Source organism: Manis pentadactyla, chromosome 9 (assembly GCF_030020395.1).
Source record: "Manis pentadactyla isolate mManPen7 chromosome 9, mManPen7.hap1, whole genome shotgun sequence".
NCBI lineage: Eukaryota > Metazoa > Chordata > Mammalia > Pholidota > Manidae > Manis > Manis pentadactyla.
Window position 1 is genome coordinate 106,750,253 of NC_080027.1, and position 23,236 is coordinate 106,773,488.

At 33.7% G+C, this 23,236-nt stretch overlaps 1 protein-coding gene across 7 annotated transcripts in view; it reads left to right on the forward strand.

The window, feature by feature from the left end:
- The window catches only part of RASAL2 (RAS protein activator like 2), a 386,187-nt gene that overhangs the window by 115,316 nt on the left and 247,635 nt on the right, over nt 1–23,236 (forward strand). For 2 of the 7 annotated variants that reach the window (XM_036916764.2, XM_036916766.2), the window contains exon 1: nt 11,570–12,724. The exons of 4 other annotated variants lie outside the window; for them this stretch is intronic. In XM_036916764.2, coding sequence (XP_036772659.2) covers nt 12,148–12,724 — 577 coding nt within the window. In that variant the 5' untranslated portion in view covers nt 11,570–12,147. Of the gene's footprint in view, nt 1–11,569; nt 12,725–23,236 lie in introns of those variants that run through there. One more of the 7 variants, XM_036916765.2, reaches the window with a different exon arrangement.

The window sequence follows — 23,236 nt, forward strand, 5'->3', positions numbered from 1 at the left end:
AAAGGGCCTCCATTATATCAATATTATATTCATTTATTTCATTTAAAGAAAATGTTAAAGTAGTCCTTAAGAGCGGGGTTCTAGGAAGATTTGTGGCACATTTTTGAAATAATAAGTCAAAATCTGTTTCATGAATGAAATCAGAAGTGAATGAATAAATTGCAGCAAAATGCTGAGCTGAATCAACACAGTGGATGAAGGAAAACTTCATTTTGTGGGAAAAAAAGAAAGTTTCTTAGTCTCAAAAGTTAGACTGATTGAATCAGAATCACATTCTTATAAAAATAACCATTGATAGACAAATGAACACATGCATCCACTTCATAACTGCATAACACAGTTTGGGAGGGGAAAAAACACATGGACACAAAACAAAAACTCAAACCACTGAAGCTAACTTTCTAGCAACACTTTTAAACAATTTTTGGTAGGGAAGGGGGTTGCAAACTAATGCCCCAAGAGTTTTAAGGTAACTTTGTGCTAAACTTAACGTTTTTTCATTTCCTTGCCCCTCCAACTATAACGATTTGGTATCCTAGCAGACTCCTTCAGTTTATTGCAATGCATACATGGAAGCCTACTGAGTACTCTGCTGGACACCTTGGAGAATACAAAGGAGACTTGAGCATGAAGAGATTAAAATCTTTTGATGAAGTCAGAAATACATAAAACTAACTAAAATACAAAGTAAAATGCATTAGCTGGTAAGTGTAATAGACTCATGAATGAAGAACTTAAAAAATATATTTTGCTTAAAAATTTCAAGTGTTTATAGAATGCTTTTCAAATTTTTATTTCTTCTGAGTCTGGAGGACAACTGTCATGTAGGACAAGTCAATATTGAAGAGGATTTAACCTGTTCTTTAGATAATAAAACAAATAATTCAGAGATAGATAGACAGATACTATACTGACCTAGTTTGAACAACCCATCAATAAATGGGCAAATTTAGCCTCCAAAGCTAGAAATGAATCTACAGGAGTTGAAAATGGTAGGGTATTGAGAGGTGTACAGACTTCTGCCCTGAATATGTAACTGAGTAGGCAAATGGATACATAAATTTCAGTACTTCTCCTTCTGCGGCTGTACAACTATTTCTTTTACATTCCGTCTCCAAGGATCTGGTTTAGGAAAGAAAGAAGTATAGAAGTCTGAAGTCTTAGGATGTGGGCACTGCCCTTGGGGAAAGTTCGATCTTGCATCACTTTTTGGGTATGCGCACGTCTCTAGTTCCCACAGAGAAGCTGATCCCTGGCAGAGGGAGGGTAGACACTGTGAGACTGAGTCATGACTTGGAAAAAAGAAATAATTTTTAAATGGAAGAAAGGCTCTTAGTAGGATCAAATTTCTGTAGTGAAATAGGAAGCAATGAAAAAATAAGTTTAAATCTGAGTTATATTTGAGGGAATCCATCCCAATAATTTCAGATTATTTTGCTATGACATAAATCCTTGTGTATTCATGTGGCAATTACCTTTATTCTTCTTCACAAACATTGACTGATAGTTTTCTCTTGTATTTTAACCCCACCTGCCAGCTGTGTAATGCTCTTTAAATATGGTCCATTGGATAAGTACAGGTTATGTTATTCAGCGAATGTTAAAAATGAGAATAAGTGCCACAAACCCTCTTTTCTGTCATTTTTTCTGATGAGAAGTTTATTTGTTGGAAAAGTTTTACAATAATAAAATTAATTACTTTTGTTTATATTTTATGAGTCCTCTATATTGAAAATAATAAAAATTAAATTTTCAGCACTGTACTGAAAAACCTAGGACATGGTTTTATGACATTATATTTCCTAAAACGTAATAAAATCTATTTGGAAGCTCTTTAACCTTTCTTTCTTTACATTTTTTCTTTTATCTCTCCTCGTACCTTTTCTTGCTCAGAAGTTAACACAGGTACTTGATATATCACTTGCCTACCTAGATTTAAGTGTTCTCTTTGAGAGGAACCTACTCTTTGTTTCCTTGTATCTAACAACTTCTTTTGCCTCATACATACATGAGACTTAAGATAATAGTTTCTGCATCAACTAAATTTGCATTTCTGGCAAAAAAATTCTTAACAAAGCAATATTTCTTGCCTCTTTCTTAACCTCTTCCCATTTCACATTATTTTCATTTTCTTCTTTTAATATTCCTCTGTATCCATATCCTTGAAGAAACAAATTGTCTCCACCACTGCCCCAACCCCACCTCTCCACATGCACCATGGTAGGTATTTTGATGTGGTCTTCATGGTGTAAGAGATAATGTTAAATAGATGCTCACTGATCCTTCCCACTATTAGTCTGAAGTTAGGTACTTATATTTTAGATCTTTTTCATATCTTATTAGTTAATTCAAGAAATATTTATTGAATGTTTATCATATGCCAAGCAGTAGGGAAACTATGGAGAATAAAAACAAGCATGGAAATAATAGGCTTGTGGGTAAAACAGGCATTGATTCATAATCTCACAAGGAAATGTACAAATGCAACTATAATTGTAGTAGGAAGATGATATGGCTGTGAAGGCCTGTAACAGGGAGATCTGACATGGTCAAGGTGGTCAGTAAGGCCTCCCTCAGGAAGTAACACCTAAAAAATCTGAAGCATGAGTACACAGGTGAGGGGAGGAATCCTTCCAGGTAGGGGGAACAGTGTGAGCAAGAGCCCTGCGATGGGAGGAGGAGTGGCTGGTATAAAGGACAGACTGGGAGGATTCAAGTTTGTCTTTGAGAGGCTTGAGTGGTGAGGTAGGTAGGGACAGTGTATATTAAGGAATTTTGGTTTGTGTTATCTTCTTAAGAGTTTTGGGAAGCCATTAAAGGTTTTAAACAGGATGCAATAAATTTGTATTTTGAAAAAGATATTATGACTACAGTAAGAATAATGGTTTGCAGAGAGCCAGGGTAGATGTAGGTAGGTGAATTTAGGAAGCTGTTGTGATCCAGGTGAGAAATAGTAGTAGATTGATTTAGGGGATATGGTGGGAAGTAGTTATAATTAAATCAAATAATACTGAGGGAAAGTCGGTAAGACTTGAGGATTGGCTACTGAATGGTAAGAGAGGAGGATGACTAAGGTTTGGGGCTTGAATAAGGAACACTGGAATGAGACAAAATTTTAAAGGAAAGATCATGGGTTAGAATTTATACATGTTGAATTTGAGATAGCCACAAAACATCAAATTGAATATACGAATAGGTTGCTTGAAAGAGACAAGATTTGAGCTGGAGGTATAAGTTGATATGGTAACTATTGCTGATGATGTGCATGGTGAGAATATGGAAAGAGGGTGGTGCCAAGGACCCAGCTTTGGAAAACTCCCAACATTTCAAGACTAGATAGAAAAGAATGAACCTCAAAGGAGACTGAGAAGGTGTGATGAGAGGTGTTAGAGAAAAACCAGAAGTTTTTATTTTTTAAAAACTTTATTAGGAGTCATCATTGTTTTTGTTTTTATTTTAAAATGCATTCATATTTTAAAAAATCATTGCTTGCAACACTTGTCTCTTAAAAATAATCTGTATTTGGCCCTTTTAGACATATCTTTGTCTCTTAAATGAGACGCAATTGTGTACGTGTCAGGTGTGTCTTTGAATTCTACTACTTAGAAGGAAGGTAGTTTTTGCCCCAGGAAGTGTTTCATAGGGAAGCAGATGTGCTCCAGTGATAGGAGATGAGAAGGGGATGTTTTGTTATTAATTACTTCACTTTGTATAAACAAGAACTTTGTATTTTTGAAAGATGTCTTCTTTTGGTTAATGGAAATGAATCCTATTTTTAAAGTTTTTCGTCAGTTACTTTAAGAGGTGTGTACTCTCTTGTTCTAGTAACAGAACTTCAGAAGTCTTTGTTAATTGTAGCATATGTCATGTCTTCTGTTACAAAAGAACATGTGGGATATGTAGAACAGAATTTCAGTATAGACAAGGTATGTCTTTAGATAGGAAGTGGTGGAAGACAATTTGTAAACTGAGAAAGCCCAAATATTGCCTTTTTATCTCTGCTTGATTCCCTTAGTTCAAATAAATCTGAAAAGACATCTTAATAAGAAACTAATGTCCTATTTTAAACTTTAAAAAGGAAAGAATTTTACTATTTAAACTAAATAATAGAGTATATAAACTTAATGTTACTCTTATGCTTTTCTAGCCTACATTTCTTAACTGTGTATCATAATTTGGAAAATTCTAATTTAAGGAAGTTATAGAATCCTGAACTGGGAATTAGGATACATACGTGGTTTTTTTTGTTGTTGTTGTTGCTCTTAACTAAGTAATTATGGACAAATCTCTTCTTTCAGGCTTTATTTGATTTATGAAAGAATTGGTTCAGTTGACCTGTGACTTGTCCAGTTCTCTATTCTCTAATTCTGATTCTGTGGGTCAGTGTTAAGGCTTTTACATATATTACATAAATAATAATATAAAATGAAAATCTCTTGTAATCACAAAAATAGCAGATTTTATTGTTAAAAAGTAACTAAAAATAGCAATGGGTTTTCTCTCCATGTACATTCCTCCATGTACATACTGACATATTAATGGTAATATTTAATAAAAGTGGGATCATGCTCTACCTTTTATAGTATATCTTGCTTTTCTACCTTATCTCTTGGATCTCTTACCACATAAATTTCTCTCTTAAGTTTTTTCTTCTTATTATGAATGTAGTCTATACTTACAGGCAAAAATTAAAACTGAAGATCTCAGATGATTTCTCAGTTGTACTCCCCATGGGTAATCACTCTTATAAAAACTGTGTATATCTCTGTAGCACGTATTAACTATACGAGGGGTTTTTTTTGTTTGGATGTGTACTATGATTTATTCAGTCACCCCTCTATTGATGGTCATTAGCATCTCCCTGCCATGCTTCCTTCCTGTAAAAAAATGCTATGATTCATAAAATGCGAAAGATTGTTGGTTTTTTAATTGTCCTTTATTTATATGTTATAGATAGTCTTTACTGTCTCCAAGGAAAATCTTCGGCTAGGATTACTATATCTTTGATTTTAATCTCACAACCATAAGCCCTACTAAGTATCTGTATGACATACACACTTTCACAGAATATTTAAGGCAAATGTTCTCACTTTGTCCTCAAATCCCAACACGATTTTTTATTTTGGTGAACCTGACTGAATCTCATGGGAGCCTTGAGAACTCCTTTAGTCCTTTTATTTAAAAATCTGTCTCCAGCTTGTTAGTCACAATTTGGTTCATGAGGCAGTAGCTTCAGCACCACCCAGGAGCTTGTTAGAATTGGGGAAGCTCAAGCCTTCATCCACGTGTACTAAGGCAACATCTACCCTTTAATTCCATCATCCACACATCACAATCCGAGGAGCATGGGTCTGGGAGCAGGTCTGTTACAATGCCTTTTTTTGTGTTTGATCCTCTGTGCTCACATGCTGAGTTTGATCTTTCTTTGGTTCTTATTGTTCTAATACAGAGAGGGGGTGAAAAAAATAGAAAGTTTGAACTAAAGAGCTGAATTTACTAAGGGTAAGAGCCGTTTCCCCTCTGCTTATATTGTGCCTTCCACTGGTAAGTTCTCCTGTCGATTTTTATCTAGTTTTTACCATACCAGTTTTATGGGAAAGAAGAGAAAATACAGTCAGTTCTGCTATCATGCTTGCTTTGAAAATAAGGATTTGTACCATGCAGTTGATACTAGAGAACAGTTTGAGTAGCACGTGAATTTTGTGTTTGCTTACATACCATTCATCTGAGAAACACTAGCTGAATGCACAAAACTATGTCCAGGTAAACCATGCCACATACCATTAAAAGGCATACATTTCAACCAGCTAACAGCTACTTTAGTTCTCCATGTGTGCTATGAGCCTTACTGATCCATTTATGGTGTTAGAGTTCTCTTTTGGCCTTAGGTAACCCTCCTTCCAGCACTTCACAAAAATGAAAAAAGCAGTAGGCCTTCTGATACACACTTTCACATGCAAGCTTATTTATTTCAGCATTTAGGTGTTTCTTAACCATTTAATGTGTAAAAAATGGTCTACAGTTTTTCTTAACTTCCTATCTTTTTTTATGTAAATATATATTTTTTATTGAGGTATCGTTGATACACAATCTTATGTTGGTTTCAAATACATAACACAGTGTTTTAACAGTTGCCCATATTATTAAGTTCTCACTCCAACTGGTGTGGTTACTATCTATCAACATAGAAAGATGTCATTACAGAGCTACTGACTATATTCTCCATGCTGTACTACTATCCCCATGACCAACTTACATTATGATTGAGAATTTTTGTGCCCCTTTGTCCCCCTCACCCTCTCCACCCACCCACCCCATGCTTCCCCCAGGGTAATCACTAGTCACTTCTCAGTGTCTATGATCTACTGCTATTTTGTTCATTTTGTTTTCTTTTGCTTTTATATTCTACAAATAAGTAAAATCATACGGTATTTGTCTTTCTCCACCTGGCCTATTTCACTGAGCATAATTCCCTGTAGATCCATCCATGTTGTTGCAAACACCAGGATTTCATTTTTTTTTAATGGCTGAACATCCTTGATTGTGTATATATACCATATCTTTTTTATCCATTTATCCAAAAGACAAGAAATAACAAGTGTTGATGAGGATGTGGAGAAATAAGAATGCTCTTACAGTTAGTGGGAATGTAAATTGGTATAACCGCTGTGGAAAACAGTATGGAGGTTCCTGAAAAAACTACAAATAGAAATACCATTTGACTCAGTAAATCTACTAATAGGGATTTACCCAAAGAAAACAAAATCCCTGATTCAAAAAGATAAATGGACCCTTATGTTTATCTCTGCATTATTTACAGTAGCCAAGATATGGAAGCAACCTAAGTATCCATCAATAGATGAATGGATAAAGAAGCTTCCAATCTTTTTTATGCATCATCGTTGAAATTTCTGAATGTTGGTCCCCCACCCCACCTTCCCCATAAGCCCTTTAGTTTTATTATGCAATCTTGTGTAATATGGTGATCTTTAGGAATGCTTGTCACATGATAGCAGACTTGTTTTTAATAATAGAATCTCAATATCAAAAGACTCAAAAGAAATTGGTTCTATCCCTTATTGCCTCAGACTTGTAAAAATCTCTTTATGACCCAAGTCTCTAATACCGTGTTTACTCCCCTTCCTAATGTAACCCTTGCCTGATCAACTGGCAGTTCTAAGAGGGCAAGGACAGTGTCTGTCCTGTTCGTTTTTGTTTCTCTAGTCCTAATATAGTGCCTAATACATGGTAAGTGCTCAAAAACTGTTTGAAATAGGATTCTATGTGAATGTAAGTACGTAATTATTTAGAGAATTCAGATGTTTGTTTTGACTTAGCAACCAGAACTGTTCTTAAAGCTGCTTTAAATATTACTTTTTATTAATAAAATTTAAAAGAAGTTAGTTGATATCTGAAGTGGCAGAAACATTCTTGTTCTGACATTACAATCAGTTGCCAATTTTTATACTAGGATTCATAACGAATGTGGTAATTCAGTGGTACTAGGATTATTATTTCTAATTTAAAAAAGTTATAAATCTTGTGAATATTTTCTTAAAAATTCATAAAGTCATGAAATATATTTGAGAAAATTCTAAAAATGAAGAGTGTCAAGTTGTCTTAAATTCAGATGAAAGTTGAAACTTGGAGAAATAACTAACATAAGTGATACTAGGCTTTCATTATGATAGAAGATAATTTGAGGCATTTGTCAAATAAACTTTAGCCAGTTATGAGAGAGATTTTCTCTTTTATTTCTTAGCTACTCCTACTTAGAGACTGCCACTTCCTTAGTCTGTACTTCTTTTGCTTTCTGATTTCACTTGAATATTTTTCTGTGTTATTTAATATTTTCCAGTTCCATATTCCTTATTTAAATAGGGAAGTTTATGGTAAGAAGAATTCTGGTAGTTCCTCAAAAGAACTGAGTCAATGAGTTTAGAAACTATAATTATTTTTACTGTACCTATTTAGTGTATTGAAGTGTTTTCTCATTTAATATTGAATCTCTGAATTTCACCATGTTGATTACATGGCTCAAGTTCTACTCCTACTGTGCAACTTTTTCCAAAATTATAGTCTTCATTTAATTTTCCATTGAGGTATTTTAATAGGGTGGTCTTGATTAATTTCCCTCTCCCCTAAAGCCTGTGAAATTAGACATTTCATTCTATTACTTTAAAGATACTCTGAAATAGGGAACACTCCAGTACTAACGACAAAAAAGTCTGTATTATAGACCAAAGTAGTCATGAAATTTAAAAAAGTTTATTTATTTTGATGTAATTATACTTTTATTTTGTTATTATTTCAAACCTATAGAAAATTTGCAAGAGTGCAAATTTGCAAGAAGGCAAAGAAACTCCCATATTGCCCTTTACCTAGGTTCAACAGTTGTATACATTTTGCCTCATTTGCCTTATGTTTTATCTACCTTTCCATGCATAGTTTTATTCTTGAATCATTTGAGAGTAATTTAGGAACATTATGCCCCCTTATCCTGAAATACTTCTGTGTGAACTTACTAAGAATAAGAACATTCTCTTTCATAACCAAAATAAAATGATCAAAGTCAGGAAATTTAATGTTTGTATGATTCTATTTTCTAATCCATAATCTATATTCAAATATTGTCAGTTGTCTCAATAATGTCCTTTATAGATTTTTTTTTTTCCTAGTTCAGGATCCAATCCAAAATCTTGCATTGCTTTTAAGCATATCTTTTTGGTCTCTTTTGAATTGCAGCAGTTCCTTTTTTATTTTCCAGACCTTGACATTTTTGAAGCAAGGGAGACAGTTGTTTTGTAGATCTTAATTTGAGGTTATCTGGTGTTGCTTGTGATCAGATAACAGTTATGTATTTTTTGCAGAAATAACACAGAAATGATGTTCTGTCCTTCACAGTTCATGATATTAGGAGGTGTATAATGTTAGTTTGTTTCAGTATTGGTATGCATATATGCATTGTGGGTGAAATTGTAATATTTCCAGAATATCTTGCCTGGCTTTAGTGTATCTGCATATCAGCAGTTGTTCCTCAGGGGTGGATAGAGGTTCACCTCCATATCAGTGGGTAATTACCTGGGCAACCAAGGGCTTATCTGAACCTGAGAGGTTGGGGGGAGGGGGAGGGCTTGCTTGCTTCTGTCTGAGTAGGAAAGAGACAGCCCGGACTGCAGTTTATAAGCAATAAGTGGGTTTTAAACTTTATTTCTCCCTTTGACTGATTTCAGTTTTAGAGATATTTTGGTCCCAGGATTTCCTTTGCCTGGAGTTACAGCATTCATTCATTCTTTTCAGTGTATTTACTCCTAAATAGAAGTATTTAGGAGTAAGCCTGGAATATACAGAAAGTAGTTTTGGAATTTCTAGCCCCTAACAGTGGATAAGCAAACCTACTAAATAGAGTTGAGTATTGCTGATAGTTTTTTAAGGTAAAATTTATTAAAAAGTGCATAATCTTAAGGGGACAGTTGGGTGAGTTTTGACAAATACATGTATCCATACTTACATCTCTATCAAGACTAAGAAAGTGTCTGTTACTTCAGGAAACTTCCTGATGCCCCTTTCTTGTTAATTATTCTCTCCACGACTGACAACTGATTCTCTGATTTTTTTTTTCCATTATGGATTAGTTTAGCCTGTTTTAGAACTTGATAGAAATAATCAAGCAGTATACATTCCTTCGTCTCCAGTTCCTTTTGTTGATATAATACTTGTGATATTCTTCTACATTATTTTATGTATTAGAAGTACATTCTTTTTGTGGGTGAGTAGTATACCATTGTATGAAAACACTATGATTTGTTTATTCTACTGTGATGAATATTTAAGTTGCGTCCAGTTTATGGATATTATAAATAAAGCTTCTATGAACATTAAAGTACAAGTATGTTTATTTTCATTTCTCTTGCATAAATGCCTATGAGTGGAACTGCTGGGATATAGATGTATGTTTATCTTTATTAAAAAACTGTCAAATTTGTTCCATAGTAATGGTACTATTTTATGCTGCCCCTACCAAGTATGAGATTTCCGGTTGCTCCATATCCTTGCCAACATCTGATGTTATTAGCCCTTTAAATGTTAGCCATTCTAGTGAATGTGAGTCCTATCTTATTTTGGCTTTAATTTGCATTTCTCTGATTACTAATGAGGTTGAGTACTTTTTCATATGCTTATTGACAATTCATATAGCTTTCATTGTGAAGATTTCAATTCTGTTTGCCTGTTTTTAAAAATTGAATTTTCTTTTTAATGAATTGTAGAAATTCTTTATATATGGTGGTACAAAGTGTGAGAAGTTTGTATTGTGAATATATTCTCCCATTTTGACTGACTTACTGATTTTCTTAATATGTTTTCTATTGAACAAAAGCTTTTGTTTTTCATGAATTCATATTTATTAATGCTTTCCTATCATAGTTATTGTTTTTTGTATTCTAAGAAATCTTTACCTTCAGCTCACAAAAGTATTCACTTATGGTTTCTTTCACAAACTTTATAGTTTTATATTTTATATTTGGGTTTATTTTCCATCAAAGATGAACTTTTGTGGATGGTGTGATGTGCATAGAGATTAGAGTTTAGTGTTTGTTTTTCTCTGTGCAAATTCACATTTCTAAGTGTTTTTTTTTAAACAAGGGAAAACTTTACAATTGTAAAACACTCTAATATGGTGTATTTTATGCATTGAAAGCTGAATATTTCAACATTTTAAATATAGAAATGTATATGCTTAAAGAAATAAAAATGTAAACAAATGAAAATGAGATCATTGTTTTATGATAATGTTACTTGAAGATTTTAGTATGTTTTAAAGAATAGGTGTATATGAAACTTAGTATTTCTACAGTAATAAGAGGGAAACTGAGAAGTATTCTTCATTCTATACATTCTACCAATAAATGAATAGTTTCTTAGTTCTTCGGATGAAATCATTATTTTTTATACAACTTCAAAATTATTTGATTGCCATGTTATATCTCTTCTATTCATGGTCTAAAGTGTGTCAGGCTTTCCATTTGAAACTCCTGTTTTCAGGAGTTTATGAGCAGGCAGTTGAAAAAAAAATTAACCAGCCAAAAACTTGGCATTCATGATCTTGGTTCAATATAAGTAAGGTACTGGCTTTAACAAAATTTTAAATAGTCAGCTCTTTTTAAAAGTTTTAAGTAGCACAAAGAGGAATGAAGGAATTTCTTTGGTTAAATAGATAGGAAATATTTTTCCAGACAACTTATCCCAGTTAGATTTGCAAAGCAACCTTTTCCCTTCTAGAAATCATTTAAGTATGTATGTTCTTATGTTCCAGTTCCCACAAAATATTGCCTGAAGACTTTACTTTTCCTTTGCTCTAGTTCATAGCGAGTATCCTCTATCCCTGTTCTCTTTTCTATCCATTTATGCTTTTTAAATTCTCTCTAGTATATTTACATTAAAAATGGCTTTTATGTTGGCATTCTTTTGTCCTTTTTTCCTCTTTGCAGTGCCTACTTGAATAAAACACTATATAATTTTATACTAATAAAAGCTAATAAAAACAGTATTAGCTTTGAAAGAAGTTGTATGTAAATAGCAATAATTTTTCTTGAAATCAAATTTCTGAAATGCAGACTTGAAAAAACTATTCTGAAGAGCTGCTACATAAAGAGCAGGCTTTTAAGTAAGCTTTTTTCTTCTTCCTGAATGTGTGCATGTCAGTTTGAGTACTTTCACAATCTGTTTTTAACCCACTATCATTTGCATAGCTAACACTAGGTTACTATTGGTCCCTGAAGGTGTTTGTGGGTTCTTGTTGCTTTTATTTCACTTCTTATTTTTTTAAAAATCATTTCCTGAGAGCCTAGCACAGACATGTAGCCTACTGCAGGAAACAAGGTGATCTTCTGGAAGTACTTTTACTGTCCTCTGAAGATGATTTGCTTCACACAGGAGATTTTTGGGTGCTGCTGAAATTCGGAGATCTGGGAAAATGGGGTAATAACATGACACCAGCTCTTAAGCAGCAACATCTGCTGTGGTTCAAAGCCACACAAAGAAAGCTGCTTAAGCAGTTGAATGTCTTGGACTGCACGGACAAGTGTGGTTCAACTGCAAAGTCTGCAAAGTAGAGGAAACTTAAAGTTGAGAGAAGTTGTTTAAAAAATGGAGTCGTGGAAGATGAGCATCTTTAAGAGACAAACATCACCTTGCCCTCCAAACTATCGAAGATCTCTGTCAGAACCTGCTTATGTAAATGCAGAGATAGGAACGAGCCTGAAGAGCTATCCGTGGTGTGCTCCAGTGAGAAGCAAGAGGAAGGAAGGTGAACATGCTGTTCCCAATCTTGGAAAGCCACTGGGTGCCTATCGGTGGCAGACGCGTCCCAGCTTCAGGTGGAAAGGTGGCAAAAACGAGAGATTGCAAAACAATAAAGGACACTTGGATGAGCCACAACAAAGAGTCCTGCCAAAGATGGCTGGTAATAATGATTCTTCCTCTGCTAACAAGGTCCTTGGAACGTCAGCAGAGAAGATGAACCTGGTTAACACCCAGTCCCTTCGGGTTCCATTCGCCAGATCTCTTTCAGAGCCAGAACCCCACTGCAGTATCAGTTTTGTGAAGTCAGTGGAGTCTGAGCAGCAAGGATATTTCATCCGTGGCATTTTCTCTACTCTTTCCAATGGCTTTTCCCGGATGCTGAGTCTAAAAGGAGAATCAACCAATGAGCCAGTAAAAGAAGGTATATTGTGATGAATAAAGGGAAGAAGGGATGGCTCAGATTTTATTACTATTGGAATTTTAATTGTGTTTGATAATAAGCCAATTTTATTTGCTCATTATGAAACAAATTTATTTAGTACAATTTTTATAAAAATGGTGAACACTTCAGAAACCCTCTTTCAGTGAGTGATTAATAGTAAACAATGGATTTGGTAAATTAAGGAATTTTTTTAGTATGTTATGCTCTTGAACTCTATTTTGGGGCCTGTGTTAGTGTTTTGTTTTGTTTTAAACCCTTATTTATCCCCATTGAACTACTTTTGCAAGTTAAATGCAGTTTACTTAGGGGGAGAAATGAATAATTACCTCCTGACAAAGTTGAGAACTAAAATAGAATTTCTACTATTATCTCACCATAAAAATTAACAAATATTAAGAGAACTATTTAGAGCAGAATTGTATTGATAGCTTTTAATAAATGGAAGTTTTGATTTGGTTTTATCATAAAATACACAATTTGAATATGGAAGTAGAAGATGCAAATCTTGAATTGATTCAGATGACAAAATAGAAATTTGTGTTTGATTCATTTTAGACAACAGAATCACCAAATTTTAAAAAATCTCACTTAGGACTTGTTAAATTTAGAAGTGTTTTATTTTGATGATAGCATTGTTAAAGCCAAAAAAAGAGCTCATAAATTCTTATCTGATTTCCTTGGAAACAATTGACCTTACCTTATGAACTACTGTACTCATGTGTTAGGACCTATGTTTGTTTTTTGTTTCAAAGACTTAACACTGAAACTCTGATAATATCTTCATCCAGTTGATGTCATTTGTGGAAAAGCTCTTACCATAAGAAAACTTGAGCCTATCTTTATTATAATTGACTGTATCAGCAAAAGTTTAGATTCTTTCTAAAATTACAGGAAATTGGTGAAGAATTTTATTGGAGTACAATTTAATTATTTAAAAAATAGAGTTAGAGAATGCAAAAGAGTGACATATTAGTAAAAAATTAATTTTCCAAATATATGTGTGCCCATAATTCAGTATCTTTCCTAAACCCTGTCCTCCCATTTTCCTTTGCTCTATGAGTTTTTTAAATGTATCTATTTCCTTCTTACCCTTCCTTGGCTTATAAATAATTATCAAGAGTAAAATCTTTCTTGAGGTGCGTCTATTAACATTCTGTTAAAATTTTTGGAAGACTAGGTATTTGCATTTCCTTGGATGCTATGGCTGTTTCCATGTCAGATGATCATAGGATGACATAAAGGAGCATCAAAGGAAATTAAGAGTTCAAAAATAAAGTCATAGACTGACGAGAATTAGGCTTGGGGTGGATTAATGATTGTGCATTGAGCATTGAGTCCCCTATACAGAATTTTATTGTTGTTAACAACCATTTGATCAATAAATATGAGAGATGCCCTCTCAAAAAAAAAAAATAATGAAGTCATAGAATCAATGCTTCTCAATGGCTAACATGCATGCATTTGATAAAAGAAGGCTATAGGGTTTGGGTTTTTTAAAATAATTTTTTATCAAAAATTGTGCAGTTGTAAACTTTTCTGCATTTCTCATTTTCCACTTAGGAAAGAGTATGATTGGCCCAAGAGATATGAATTCTACTTCATCTGTACCAATTACCATTCGTGAAATTTAGTCTCTGTATTTCTGTTTTCACTTTTGTGGACTAGTAATTCCTTCTTCACAAGTGATAAATGAAATTTGCCATATGAGTAAACAGTGTTCTTATCAGAGTTTCTATTAATTATGGTAAGGTATGGAATTATTGGAACATAGATGTCTTTGAGACAATTTTAAGAAAATCAATGTATTAATTTGAAACCCACTAGTGTTAGTTAATTTTCTCCCTCAATAAGAACTACAAGATGTGAGAGACATTAAATAATGTTGTATGTATTTACAGCAGTTAAAACAGTGTTTGGCACACAGCAGTTTTCTAATACACACATATTATTTCTATTAAGAAAATGAACTTACATGGATATAGATTTTTTTTTTAAGATAGGAGGGAGAAAGAGGAGACCTGATTGTTGAGTTTGTCATAATTACCAAGAATTGTAATGTTATAGTATTAAATTCTATGAGTCCAAACTTGTGAGCATGTGCATATTCTGAGCATAAACAATTAATAATTTCTTGTATTAATAATTGAACACAATTACCCTCATGCTTAAAGCAATGAAATATACCATAGATAGGGATCCTATCCAATTTAAGAGGGAAAAGCTGAAAGTCTTCACTCTATTCTGTGTTCAGCCCTCCAGTTGTACAATATATATTCCTTCATCTGATACATTATGCAGGTCAAATGATACAATATAAAAAATAAAACTTGTACCTCTCATAGCTAAAAGTAATTCCAACTGCTTTGGGCCCATGTCTAAGCATAGAGTCAACATGCTTGCAACAGTGGAAATAAATTGGAGGACCCAATAAGAGAGGAATAACTAAATAGATTATGAGATAACAAATCAGGTCTACATATAGTCTACATAGTCTGTGAAATTTAGAAGAAACTATACAACTGTATATGTATATGGGATATAAACTATATACATCTAAAGGGTATAACAGACTCTAGTAGATATTACTGGAAGCAGTTTCATTCCCAAATTATTTTTCTTTTTCAGTAGGTAGAGATAGGAATGAAAGCTTTAAAAAAAAAAATTAGAAAGGAAATTGCATATACCCTTTGTGGTCTCCTTTCTGGTTACAGTTTATAATTTTTAATCTATAATGTTATAGTAATAAGTATATCCTCTTTTCCCAATGTTCTTTTTAAAGACCCCTTAACCTGAGAAATGGAAGATTTTTATTTTTTGCTTCTAGTTAATAATCTTTGAATATTCTCATTCAATTTTTAACACCTTTTTCATAAAAAGTCTTATTTAAAAGTACCTAATACATTAACTCAACAACTGTTAATTATTGAGTTTCTGAATCATTGTTCTTGGTGCTGGGAACATAGCACTATTTTATTAAGTAACTAGCAACTTCCTCACTTATTCTAGGAAATCATTAACTAAATTAGAAAAAAAAACCTGTAAGGTCACAAGGTATACTATATATATAAACATCTATATAGTACGAGATATAATAAATAAGTGGTAAGGTCTAGTTAGTATAAGACCTTACATAGTGCCACAGATCTCTGTCTGTGGACCTTCTATTTACTTTATTTAATAATGGGTTAACAAAAGAGAAATCTGCAAAATACAGATACCTGACATTTCTCCTAAGAACCACTGCTTTTCAATCTAGCTAGCATTTTGCTACCTACCTGTTGCACCTAAGTTGTCCTACAGCTGTTGATCCAGTATTTTGTCATGATATCTATGTTGTCTGTTGTTAAGCAGCTTTGCAGTTAATAAGTAAGTCTTTAAAAATTTAGGCAATGAACTGTAATACTTTAGGCTATTTACATATACTTCCATTATATTTAAAATTATTCAACATACCGATATAATTCTTGTATTTTAAATAAATGTATTCTGGGTGTATTAGTTTGCTAGGGCTGCCATAACAAAACAGTACAGACTAGGTGGCTTAAAAAACAGAAATTATTTTCTTGTAGTTCTGGTGGGTGAAGTCTAAGATCAAGGCAAGTGTTGGGTAGCTTTTGCCTGAGCTTGCAGACTATGCTGGGCTGTCTTGTATTCTCACTGGGCCTTTCCTCTGTGACAGGTTCCTCTATTGCCTCTTCCTCTTCTAAGGACACTAGTAGCCCTACTGGATTAAGGTCCCACCCTTATCACCTCATTTGACCTTAATTACCTCCTTAAAGGTCCTTTGTCTAAATACAGTCACACTGGGGACTAGGGCTTCAACAAATGAAAGTTAGGGAGACACAGTTCAGCCCATAACACTAGGAAATAGAGGTGTCAACAATTATGAGGTCATTAATGCAATATATTAACATCCGTTAAAACATGTTTCACAACATAATCACATACATAAACTTTAGAAAAATTTTGTTATGAAGTAACATTAGAAAAAAATTACCTGTATCACTTTAAATTTATTTTTCTTGTATTTGTGTCTTTTTGAAATGGATGTAATCAGTATAAAATATGTTTAAGTTCTTCCTTATTTTCATTTATGACTGTTTCATACCATTCCCATCTACTGATAAAAAAGGCAAGGATGTTGGACTATCTGGTGATCCACTATATTGAAATGTTGAAGTAGGTTCTCCTGGACATTTCAATTGTTTGTATTTTTTTTTCCATTACAGTTTCCCCTTATGGAAAAAAAATTTTTTCTTGTTGGTTTATTTCTTTGGAGGTATACCAGGAATAATTATACTTTGGAATGTGACTATCTTGTAGTTTATTCTGTATTGTAAGGTTTTCTGCTAGAAAGATATACCACATTAATAATGGCTTTAACAGTTTGTGAGTAGTTTTCCCCTATGACCTTACCAGACATGTACTTGAGCATTCTGTTTTGTTTTTTGTTTTCATTTCTTATTTGATTTTTCAAGTAGAATCTTGTTTCTTTTGGTTATCAAGTGGAACACTGAAAGATTACTTAAAAGGAACATGTAACAGTTGTTAAGAATCAGAGGTTTTCTTCAGGATATTTGGGATTTAAGCCTGTCTTTAAAAGACTGATTAATATCAACTTTAGGATTTACCTTTGCTGGGAGAACTAAGGGGACAAGAAGGGAAAGATTGATGTAAGTACTGGCATTGTTTTCATTAGGGGCTGAATTATGGTTTTTCCAATTCTCATTGAAGTACAAATACATAGATAAATGGATGATTTGATTAATTTAAAAATTAGGCCATATATGAGCCACTAGTTAATAACAACAATGGGTTATGAATGAAGAATGAAAATTAAAATGATTAAAGATATTTTAAAATCCTGGCTTTACCACTATTAGTAATGTGACCTTAGGTACATTGCTTTGTCTCTCTGAGCCTCAGTTTCCTTCTTTATAAGATGAAGTAATACCTACTTTGTAGGCTGGTGTGAGGATTAAACTAAATGTGTAAAGTCCATAGCATAGCACTTCTCAGGTAATAAAAGCCTAATCCAAGTTAATACCCAGTGGTGTTCTGGCGCCTGCTTGCGGAAGCCAATCTTGTGCATCTATCTATTCCCAATTCCCATTTAGTGACATTGCAATGGTAACTTCAAATTAACCATCATGGGACTATTTATACCCCAGAAATCTTGCAAATCAAAGGGAAGGGGAGTAGTGTTTTAAGAACAGCAACTGATAATACCTATTATTTAAATCTTTACAATAAATAACTGGTATTATTACAGAAAATATGATTTTGACTATAGATTTAAATATGCTTATTCCCATATTAAGAAATTTTCATTTTTATTTATTTTTATTTTGGTATATTAATATACAATTACATGAGCAACATTGTGGTTACTAGATTCCCCCCATTATCAAGTCCCCACCACATACCCTATTATAGTCACCATCCATCAGTGTAGTAAGATGCTATAGAATCACTAGTTCTCTGTGCTATACTGCCTTCCCTGTGCCCCCTCCTATATTATGTGTGCTAATCATAATGCCCCTTTTTCCCCTTATCCCTCCCTTCCCACCCATCCTCCCCAGTCCCTTTCCCTTTGGTAGCTGTTAGTCCATTCTTGGGTTCTGTGAGTCTGCTGCTGTTTTGTTCCTTCAGTTTTTGCTTTGTTCTTATACTCCACAGATGAGTGAAATCATTTGATATTTGTCTTTCATATTAAGAAATTTTATCTTTAATACTTAGAGTATCAATCAAAGTTAAATACTGAGTTGTATTGAATGCCTATTGGCATCTATTGAAATACATTTTCTATCATTTTCCTATTATTTTACTATCATTGAATGTTTGGAATAACCTATATAAGGTATTTATGACCTATATTTTATTATTATTTTATATTAAATAACCTATATTTTAAGGCTTTTTTTTTTTGGTGGGGGTTGAGGGGTAATTCATCTGCAACTGTGTTTCTGCCTCCAAGATTACACAGTAACTTTTTTGGGGTCCTATTATCAAATGATTTTGAGATAAAAACTATATATTATTTCTTAGCCTGTTGGATAAAACATCCTTTTCTGAGTTTTAGAATAATATAAATAACACTTTGAAAATTAGCTCTAGTGAATTCATTCATGGTGACCTTATTATTCAGTGATTTTTTAAGATGGCTTAAAATGTTGTACTCACTATTATTGGTAACTTTTTCTGCTTGTTTCATTTTGATGCTTTATGTTTTTAAGTATTTTCACTTGTATTTTTAGTTTATTAATATGTGGTAAGTAAAATAACTTGCAGTGTTGACAAAATTTATGTTTATTTTTGCTTCATGTTGCGTAACTCCAATTAATATAAAATTCAAGTTAATTATTAGGTATAATCAATTAGAAAAGCTTGAATATTTTAGTTTACTTTCTTCATTGAATTTGTATCAAAGGATCCAGTGAAGCTATTCCTGAAAGCAAAATTTTCTTGTCTTTCTGTTTCACACTTAAATAATCAGATTTCACTCTTTCCATGTAGTTACGTGATTCCTAAGCAATCTGACAAATAAAATGAAAAAAAAATAGGTGCTTTATGTGCAAAACTTCCCTTAAATAACTAACTGCTTTGATTTTCTTATCTAAAACAAAATTATTTAACTTAATTTTACTGAGTTAGTTAATCAATGAATACATTTATAGGAAAGAGCCAGTATCCTAAGGAATAAAATTTCTTAGCTAATTTATTCATTATCTAAAATATCCTAGTCCATTCCCCAAAAAAGATTATTCAGTTGTTATCCCATCTTTTCCTGGCTGCCAGTATCTTTTTTCATGCTTGTTTCCTAGAAATTTGAGTCATAGAGCTATTGATTACCAAGCTCTCAGATAACTGGCAGACATTCTTTATTGAGATAGGAGATATAAAGGATCTGACCCAGTATGGTCAATGGTAGTTAATGGTGACATCAGCCATATAGTAGGTTTTCTAGATTTCATTATATGCCTATGTAATCTTGAGTGCAGAGCCACGCCCCCCAACCTAGAATAGAATTTATTTCTACATAGGTATGTAATCTAGTGGTGCACCTAGGAGCATGATACCATAAACCTATACCTGTCTCTCAGCTTTAGAATTTGCTGTTTATCTCATTTTCCAAAATGACATTCTAATTTTAGATCCTAGGCTCCAAACCAGTGGAATTCTCAATAACTACTATAAAATTTGCCTATCATCCCACTAATACTTTTTGATGTATCTTGCAACCGGGTCATTTCTTTGCTCCCCTAGCCTATAAAGATTAGTAATTCCTTGGTTTTTAGTTACTCGTGGTTTTCCAGTAAAGTCTTAAAAAAGCAAAGCAAAAAAAAAAATCCCAGGATTTAGTTTTAAATACTGTGATTAGTAGTATCTGTCACTGGTTGAAACTTTATGGTGTGACTTACAGCAGACACTAGGTGTCTCTGGCATTTACCTTCAAGCAAAAATTAACTTGTGGTTCTATATTGAGCTCTGATCCCTTAATGTAACTGGATCCAGGTCTTACCTTCCTTGTTGACTCTCATCATTTTTTTTTCATCACCAGCCACTGAGAATGATAAAGAAATGAATGTAGTCCATTTTCCACGTTACAGTATTTTAACAGCATGGTTAGGAGGCAGATATGTAAACAGATAAATAATAGTCTCTGACAAGATATCATTTGAAACAAATTTGGATTAATAAAAGTCTCCCAAGTTAAGGAGTATTCTAGATAGAGGGCAATGTGAAGACCAGGAATACATCTAGGGAATAGTGCAAATTTCACAAAGTAAAAAACGTAGAGGATGGGAATGTGAACAGATGTGACTAAAAGTGTAGAGTCAGTGTTTAAAGAGTCCTACGCTGAGTACCAAGCTAAAGTTTTTGGACTTCGGAGGTAACAGATTTTAAAGTAGGAGATAATCTTTACTTCTTAAGAAGATAATTTTATGTTAGAGTTCATGATGGACTGATGATAGAGTGGTACAATTAAGTTGTGCCAGAATTTAAGTTAGATATGATAAAAGCCTAAATTAAAGGAATATCAGTAATAAATGAGAGTAGAGACTCAAAAAATTTGTTTGAGGTAGATTGACAGAATTTGAAGAATAATGCAGAAGGCAAATAGAAATCAGTAATAACAAGGTTTATAGATTTGGAAAATAGTGACACCTTTTATTTTGGGAATAAAGAAGTAGAGCTAGCTCAAAGGGGAAGGCACTGAATATACGTTTAGTAATTTCTATATGCTTGGTTTTTTGACATCTAGGCAGTTTATATGCATTCATCTGGTTTAATCTTCTGAATAATCCTGTAAGGTAATTAAGAGTGATTCTCATTTAAAAGGTTCAGAAGGGCTCTGTTACTTCCCTAACTACCCAGCTAGTAAGTGGTGGGTCCAGGTCTTGCTGACTCCAAGCTTCTGTCCTTATCCCTCCTTTTTGTGCTCCTCTTTGAACATATGATGTTTGAAAGGTTTTCAAGAGGTTGGAACCATCTGTCCAACAAGCATTGAGGAATAATGAGAGAGTAGTTCAAGAGCAGAGATCAGTTCCCATATAAAGGACATACATTTGGGAATCATCAGCGCATGGATACTGAAGCCACAGGAGTACATGAAATCACTCAGGTGGGGATGTAGGGTGAGGGTAATGGGAGTGTTAAGATTAGCACCCTAACCTTGGCACATCTGGCTATCTTATTCCATGTAACCAGAGTGTATTAGCAGAGCCACTCAACTTTTATGATTATAGCCTTGGAGTTGATCCACTGTGGTAGCAAGTTTAATATTCTTACTTTTACACACACACACACACACACACACACACACAAACACCTATTTAAAAAAAATTTTATTAAGATATGATTGATATACACCCTTATGAAGGTTTCACATGAAAAAACCATGTGGTTACTACATTTACCCATATTATCAAGTCCCCACCCATACCCCAATGCAGTCACTGTCCATCAGTGCAGCAAGTTGCCATATACTGTTCTCCCCGTGATCCCCCACACCATGTGTACTAAACACAATACCCCTCAGTCCCCTTCTCCCTCCCTCCCCACACGCCCTCCCACACCCCTCCCCTTTGGTAACCACTAGTTCCTTCTTGGAGTCTCTGAGTCTGCTGCTATTTTGTTCCTTCAGTTTTGCTTCATTGTTATATTCCACAAATGAGGGAAATCATTTGACATTTGTCTTTCTCTGCCTGGCTTATTTCACTGAGCATAATGTCCTCCAGCTCCATCCATGTTGTTGCAAATAGTAGGATTTGTTTCTTTCTTATGGCTGAATAGTATTCCATTGTATATATGTACCACATCTTCTTTATCCATTCATGTACAGATGGACATTTAGGTTGTTTCCATATCTTGGCTATTGTAAAAAGTGCTGCAATGAACATAGGGGTGCATATGTCTTTTTGAATCTGAGAAGTTGTATTCTTTGGGTGTATTCCAAGAAGTGGGATTCCGGGGTCAAATGGTATTTCTATTTTTAGTTTTTTGAGGAACCTCCATATTGCTTTCCACAATGGTTGAACTAGCTTACATTCCCACCAGCAGTGTGGGAAGGTTCCCCTTTCTCCGCATCCTCACCAAGATTTGTTGTTCTTAGTCTTTTCGATGCTGGCCATCCTTACTGGTGTGAGGTGATATCTCATTGTGGTTTTAATTTGCATTTCCCTGATGATTAGTGATGTGGAGCATCTTTTCATGTGTCTGTTGGCCATCTGAATTTCTTCTTTGGAGAACTGTCTCTTCATATCTTCTGCCCATTTGTTAATCGGGTTATTTGGTTTTTGGGTGTTGAGGTGTGTAAGTTCTTTATATATTTTGGATGTTAACCTCTTGCCAGATATGTCATTTACAAATATATTCTCCCATACTGTAGGATGCCTTTTTGTTTTGTTGATGATGCCCTTTACCGTACAAAAACTTTTTAGCTTGATGTAGTACCATGAATTCATTTTTGCTTTTGTTTCCCTTTCTCGAGGAGATGGGTTCAGGAAGAAGTTGTTCATGCTTATATTCAGGAGAAAAACACACCTATTTTTAACAGCTTTATTGAGTTATTCATATACCATACATTTACTTTTCTAAAGTATAAAACTCAATATTTTTAATTGTGGTAATGTACACACCATAGAATTTACCATTTTAACATAGAGTACTATAGAATTAAGTACATTCCCATCATTGTACAACCATTATCATCATCCATCTCAAGAGTATTTCACTTTCCCAAACTGAAACTCCATCCATTAAATACTAACTCATTCTTCTCTCTCCCCAGCTCCTAGTTAATGACCATTTCTACTTTCTGTCTCTATGAATTTGACTATATATCTCATATAAGTAGAATCTTACAATATATATACTTCTGTACAATTTAGTTGTTTTTAGTGTATTCATAGAGTTGTGCAGCCATACAACAATCAATTTTATGACACCAAAAAGAAACGCTGTACCTGTTAGTTAATTCCCAACTGT